Source organism: Chinchilla lanigera, unplaced genomic scaffold (assembly GCF_000276665.1).
Source record: "Chinchilla lanigera isolate Chin_1 unplaced genomic scaffold, ChiLan1.0 scaffold00104, whole genome shotgun sequence".
NCBI classification, from domain to species: Eukaryota; Metazoa; Chordata; class Mammalia; order Rodentia; family Chinchillidae; genus Chinchilla; species Chinchilla lanigera.
This window is the reverse complement of record NW_004955505.1, coordinates 36,947-44,226: the sequence shown is the minus strand read 5'-3', so window position 1 is coordinate 44,226 and position 7,280 is coordinate 36,947. Positions and strand designations below refer to the sequence as shown.

Sequence of the window (7,280 nt, the reverse complement as noted above, 5' to 3'; positions counted from 1 at the left end):
TTTTAAATAGAAGTAATATGTTATGGGACTGGGAATTTAGCTCAGTGGCACAGCACCTGCCTGGCAAGTGTGAGGTCGTGAGTTCAATTCCTGGTCCTGGAAACAAAACAAAACAAAAAAGTAATATGCTATAAGGAATTTAAACACTTGAGATTTGGTGAGAAATCCCTGTATTCATCACTATGTTGAGCATTATTTTATTTAATATCCAAAATAGGTTGAAGTATATACTATTATTAATCTTATTTAGCAGATAATGGAACTCAGAAAATGTAGGCCAGGGAAAGTTAAATAATCTAATGACACATAATTAGTAAGTGAGAGAGAAAACTGGACCTGTCCTAAATTCTGGAGGTTATTTCTGATAAAAAGGCCTTAGTACAAGGTGTGATTAAACATACTGAGAATGCTGCTACCAAGTGCCACCTAGCAAAAAGCAGGCTCATCAAAACCTTACAGTGTGTCCTCATCTACCTTATTCACTGGATCTGGTACCAAGTGACTTCTGGTTGTCCCTGAAGTCGAAATGACCATGAAAGGGAAATGTTTTAAATCAAGGCAGCCAGAACAATGCAACTAAAGGCATGAAAGAGACATTCCTAAACCACTTTGGAAAGTGCAAGAAAAGTAGGATAAGTGTGTTGGAAGTGGAGGGGACTCCTTTGAGAGGGATTAATGACAATATATCTCTTAATGTAATACATTTTTAAAATCACCGTATTTTTTGATCACACCCCATATACTCCTAAGTAACCAGCTTATACAGAATTGAGTATGAAAAGACCCCATCCTTTGGTTTGGATAAGTTTTATCTTGAGATGTTTTCAGTATTTTATTAAAATATAAATGTATTTTTTTAAAGCTCACACTGTACAAGCCATACGAAACTTGCGGCCTCTGTGGTAATTTCAATAGCACTCCAGGTAAGATTTCAGTGGTTTAAAACACATTGCTTTCTAGAGGAAAGCCAGAATATAATTTTTTCAATATTTGGATAAATCTCATCAGAATTTGCATTTGTCTAAAGAATGCATTGCTAAATGGAGAATTTATTTATAACGAATACCTCAAACTAAACAATGCTTTCATTTTAAGGTCAAGATATTAATGAGCACATTGCCAATAGTAAAATTCCTGGTGATTGTCCCAGTGCTGTTAGTAAAAGCTACGAAGTTTGCGAAGATGGAGAACAGGTCAGAAATCTATATTTTATTTTGTAACAAATTTTAGCAATGTTCCCCACTGGCTTCTTTTTAACATAAACATCAATGTATATTTAAGGGTGTACAACATGACATTAGTGGAATATGCATAGAAAGTAAAAAGTGACTATGCTGCAGCAAGTTAATGTCAATCATAATACAGTTGCCCATTTTTTGCTTTATTTTTAAGAGCCGCTAAAATCTACTCATTCAGCATGAATCTTGCAAAAAGTAAAATTTCATTAACTGTAGTCTTCATGATGTACATTAGGTCTTTACACATGTCCATGCTTCATATGGGCTACTGTGTGTCCTCTGATCTACAGTTACTTGTTTAAACTTTTCCCTGAGCCCGTAACTATTTTCTTCTGTCTATATATTTGATTACTTTTTAAAGAGTTCACATATGAGATCATTCAGTATGTTTCATTTTTATTGTTTCACCAAGAATAACATTCTTTGTTGTGGCAAATGGCAAGGTTTTGTTCATTTCAGGGCCAAATAATGCTGCATTGTAGGTATGTTCCACTATTTCTTTATCTGTTATTTGTCTCTCGGATACTTAGGTATTCAGATCTCAGCTATTGCGGATAATGTTGCAATAATATAGGAGTATAAACCTTTGTAAGTAGGTGACTTCTATTTTCTTTGATTGCTGGGTCATAATGTGGTCTTGCTTTCATTTCTTCAGAAACTTCCTGACTGTTTTCTATAACGGTTCTGCCGGTTTACTTTTCTACCACCAGTGTCATACTCTGGCTGACATTTTTTACTTTTCAACTTTTTGCTAATATTTATCCTAATAGATGTGAGAAAATATCTTATAGTGGTCTTTATTTACATTTCCCTGATAGTTAATGATGTTCAGCAACTTTTCAAACACCTTAGCCATTTCTGTGTTATCTTTGGAGAAATATCTACTCAGATCTTTGCCCATTTTTCAATGGGTTATTTGTCACTGCATTTTGAGTTGTGTTAATTTTTATTTGGATACTAACTCCTCATCAGACTTCAGTTTGTGAATATTTTTCCCAATCTGTAGGGTGTCATTTCAATTTTTTGTTTTCTCTGTTATATGGGAGCTTTTTAGATCCATGTCATTCCATTTACTTATTTTTGCATTTGTGGCCTGAGTTTCTATATGACATCCAGGAAAATCACCAGTAAAGGTGATGTGCAGGAGTTTTTATCCTATGTTCTGATCCAGGAGTTTTGTATTTTCCAAATATAATATATAAATATAAATTAATATAAATATAAATATATCATATATAAATATAAATTTTATACTTACTTTTTAAATAAATCTATTTTAATCTTTGTGTATGTTGTAAGATCAGGGTTTAAATTCTATATTTTGCATGTGGAAATTCTGTTTTCAGGCATCATTTGGTGAAAGGCCTATCCTTTCTCCATTGTGAGCTCTTGGTGCCCAGTTTTTTGTTTTGTTTGGATTTGACTCGGGGATTTCTGTTCTGTTCTATTGGCTGTTGTGTCTGTTTAGTGCCAATACCAAGCCGTTTTAATTATAATGGATTTGTTACCCTTACATTCAAGTCAGATAGCAAACCTCCCCTCTTGGCACTCATACCTTATTTTTAAAACTGTGTAACTCCAATGTTCTAGTCTATTTTTTGGATTTAGTTGGGCTATAGATGCTAAGATAAAATTTCCCTCAAACAGTGTGGTATTTACTGGCTATTAGGGGAGCATTCTCATTTCCTCTGCATAGGATCTTAGGCATCACCTCTCCATCATGAGCTCTGGATGGTACTGACTTCATTCTCCTCTGACAGCACAAATCTGTGAACTGTCTCTCACTCCCTTACTTTCCCCAACTCTGCAGTCCCGGTGATCACCCCTACATCCTCTGCCTTTTTGGTGGCAGTCGTAATTATACTTAAAAACACTTACCATTTACTTTGTGAATTTTGGGTTAGGGTTATTTTGCTATGTTTAATTTGGTAGGTTGCCGCTATTTCATGACTATGTAAACATACGCAGATTCTTATTTCAATCTAGAATGAAATTCGCAAGATCAAAAGATGGTAGGGATAGAAGAAACAACTGCTTTATCGATGAATGTTGGGTCGCACTGTGCCAATAGCTGTCTCATGATCTTTGTGCAAAGCAAATGAAGCCAGGGTGCTGTATGAAGTCATCCACCTTCTTCCTTTGAAACCCTCCTTGATCTTTGCTGCTGTTGTTTTTTTCTTTCCTTGGTAACCTATGCTGTGCATCCTCACTTCTGATGGTACACTAAGCATTCTTAGTTTTTCTCATGTATTCTCCAAGACAATGAGTTCTGTGGTGGTAGAGGTCTTGTTTCTTTCTGCTGTCATGGTTGCATAGCATCTTAGAACTTAACTTCTGGTAGCATAATAATATCAGTCACGTGATATTTAAATTTATGTTCAAACCAGTGTACATTTACTAAGGACTAGCATATGTAGAAGACAGTATGTTAATCTCAGAGCAGACAGCATAATGTTTCTTACCAGAAAGAAACCTTGAACTGATGAGAAAAATGCACAAAGGAAAGAGAAAGAAAATATTGTTTATACGTGACTCAGTTCTTTTTATCAGCCTTCCTTGACCTGATTGGTGCAAATTACACATTTGTTTGATTGGAGCTTTTATGTTTCTCTGGAAACAAAAACGTTGTTAACATTGAAATTTGAACCTTATTAATTCAATAACATGTCTTTATTTCCTTTACTTAGAACAGAATGTTGTTTTCAGAGTAAACTCTCACAGTTTCCTCACACACATACTCACACATAAACACAACACATAGACACCGTACTTTAGGGTTGTCTGTTCGCTCATCAAATACACACATTCCCAGTTGAAGGGAAAACATCCCTTCTGTGTCTTGTGTTATTCCATCAGTTACCAGTCCAATCTTTGGCATTAATCAAGCTCTTCTTTCCCCTTCTATTTTCTCAAGTTCTAAGATTCATACTATGGTTGGAGACGTTTTGGATAAATTTAGGTATAGTGTTTGTATTATACATTATATAGCAATATAAAATGCCAGAAATGAAGTGTTCTTTACAAGTCATTTTATCAATCTTAATACTTAAAAAAAAATTATTTCAAGCAGTGTTCAACACTTCTCTCCCAGCACTCAGGAGGCTGAGGCAGGAGAATTCCTGTGAGTTGAGGCCAGTCTGGACTACAAAGTGAGTTCAAGACTGAACTGAATAATGAAACCCTGTCTCAAAAAGACAAACAAACAAACAAACAAGCAATTATTCCTGTCAAAGTTACAGGATATTATGCAGAAACAAACAAAACTTCTATGTTTATCTTTTCCTAAAGCTTCATTTTATAGCCCATTTTTCTGATGTTTTAATAAAACATCCTGTTTTGTGTTGCAGTACTGTAACAACATTATTGGGACTTACTTTGAGAAATGTAAGAGGGTTGCCACTTTATCCAGTGACTACAAAGCAGTCTGCGTTGATGAGTACTGCCAAAGCGGAAACAGAAATTCTGCATGTGACACTTTCTCGGAGTTGTCCCGACTCTGTGCTTCTGACGGGCCTGGTGTCTTTGAATCCTGGAGAGATGATTCCAGTGTGGTTTGTGGTAAGTTCTTGACTACTGTAGGTGATGAGTAAGTTCTCCTAACACTGTAAAATTCAGCTCTATTTCCACATAGTTGTCTCAAAAGATTCTAAACCCTAGGAAGGATCTGAGAATAAAATTTTGTCTCTGACGTGCGCTTATGAGGAAGCTGAGACTCATGTTTTGTGATGTGATCAAGTCCCAGTTGGGGGGCTAAGACCTTAATTAAGAGCTTTGTAATCATTACTGAAAAGTCGTGGGGGAAAATGAGTAAATTCTGTGGAAAACTGGAAAATTTATCAAACATATATAGATAAGTACTATGATTTTATTTTGAAAATAATAAAACACAAATATTAGCTTCTTCCAAATATTAATATACTTTTCCTTATGCTTTGATCAATCTTCATAATACAAGTAAAATAACTGATTTCAATTTGAGATGAAATTACGTACACTATTCATTTTCTCTAAATTAAATGTATAAAATAATGCAGGAGAAATTTACATAATTTACTTATATCCAGTATCTTAAAGATTGACTAATGTCCTCAAAATCAGACTCAAAGAATCCCACTTGCAAAACTCCTCGTTTGAATATTATGTACTTGTCTCATTCATTTTCACTAATTTACATGCCCATATATTTTTTATATTTCCAGAAAAGCCTCAATGCCCAGAGAAACATATCTACAAAGAATGTGGGCTCTCGAACCCTGCAACTTGCTCTAACGTGGCTCCTTTTCAAGACAGCGAATGTGTGAGTGGCTGCACCTGCCAAGAAGGTAATACCTCCGTGACAGGCCAAGTCACACTTTGGGTAGCATTTTATTTGCAGCAAGATATTTCAACAATTCAGTTGATCCTAGTCTAGCTTCATAGCAATCTATAGAGGAGGATTAGAGACACTTTAAAGCTGGTGTGTGTTTCTATCTGTACACACCTGAGGGCCACCCGACTCCACAGAATGTTCTCTATTCCTATTTTGGGCTTCCCAGGAGCATGCTCTTCAAAACAGAAACTGAGCCTCAGGCAAGTGTCATCAGCACCCTGCCAGTCTAAATGAGGAGTCATTCTTATAGAAGGAATTGTTATCTTCTTCTTGTCATACTTGCAAGAACTAAATTAGGAGTAGCTTCAAAACAGAATGTGACATGATTTACTGATGTTTGTATAATCTCTAGATTAACCTTTTATAATGTACTTTAGGTTATCTACTGGATGATATTGGAGAGAAAGGAAAGTGTGTATTAAAGGAAAGTTGTCCCTGTGAATCCAATGGAAAAGTGTATAACCCTGGAGAAGTCCGAGAAGGTCCTTGTGGGTCTCAGTGGTATGTGTGTGCTTTTTGTCCACATTTTATTTTAGTATTATTATTATTTTTTTTTTGTTTTTTCTCTGGTACTGGGAATTGAACTCATGACCTTGCGCTTGCCAGGCAGGTGCTGTGCCACTGAGCTAAATCCCCCGCTCCTGTCCACATTTTATTAATGGTGAAATAATACAAATATTTTTATCTGTTTTAAAAAAATTCCTAAATGCATTCTTTAATTTTACAGAAATAAGTAGTGATCTCATGGCATTTTCTGTGTTATAATTTTCTCTTTTTCTGTTAGAAAAGCTTAGTGTATTTTTTATTATAAAATATAAGGCTTTTTCTATCTTTAAAAGATAATGTTATTCACTAACTGAAATAGTGATTTGAATGGCAAACCACTTGGTACAGTCATTGTTAATATAAAGCAAAGCATAGCACAAGATTTTAATGACAAAAATGAAATAATAATGATGTTAGTTCTGCCAAGAATGTTTAATAAAATGTGGAACACAAACAATGCTTTTCAAATAATTTCTATACATGGCTACACTGGTGATAATACATAGTTTGTTTAATTGGGAGTGAATTTTAACATGTCTAACGTTAGTGTAGATTATTTCTCTGTAATTTGGATAGTCAGTTTTAGTTTTCCTTTTACATTCAGCAACAATATGTTGATCAGTGAAATTTTTGTCATTCCTCATCATGGTTTTTCTGTGAAACACCTGTTTCTGCACGAATGCAAAGGATTTTGCTAGAAATAAATTGTATCCATGTAGGGAAATAATTTGACTCAATAAAACCCTGTTGCTTATGCTATGACATTTTCTCTATAAATAAGAAATACTTTGTCATTGTGGTAATAATATATCCATAGTAATTATCAGTGAGAACAACTATGACTTATTGACTGTCTATAATAGTGTTATGTGAGCAAAAAAGAATCCACAAAAATGATTCACATAGATAATTTAACATTTTCTGTTATCTTCTAAAAAGAAAAAAGAAGCAAACAGTTGAAATTAATTTTAATAACGTAGTTTATATAATTCAGCACCTCCAAAATACTAGGTCAGCATAAAATTAACAGAATAAAGTTAATGAGATATTTCACAATATTTTTGCATACTGAGTCTTTTTTTTTTTTTTTTTTTTTTGGTTTTTCTCTGGTACCAGGAACTGAACTC

The 7,280-nt window shown here is 34.4% G+C and overlaps 1 protein-coding gene across 1 annotated transcript in view; it reads left to right on the top strand.

The window, feature by feature from the left end:
* The window catches only part of Muc19 (mucin 19, oligomeric), a gene marked incomplete at its 3' end in the record, with an annotated part of 63,925 nt that overhangs the window by 20,427 nt on the left and 36,218 nt on the right, over positions 1-7,280 (top strand). Inside the window, exons 7-12 of the mRNA XM_013505918.1 lie at positions 421-491; positions 863-923; positions 1,096-1,193; positions 4,586-4,796; positions 5,438-5,560; positions 5,985-6,108. Coding sequence (XP_013361372.1) covers positions 421-491; positions 863-923; positions 1,096-1,193; positions 4,586-4,796; positions 5,438-5,560; positions 5,985-6,108 — 688 coding nt within the window. The remainder of the gene's footprint in view (positions 1-420; positions 492-862; positions 924-1,095; positions 1,194-4,585; positions 4,797-5,437; positions 5,561-5,984; positions 6,109-7,280) is intronic.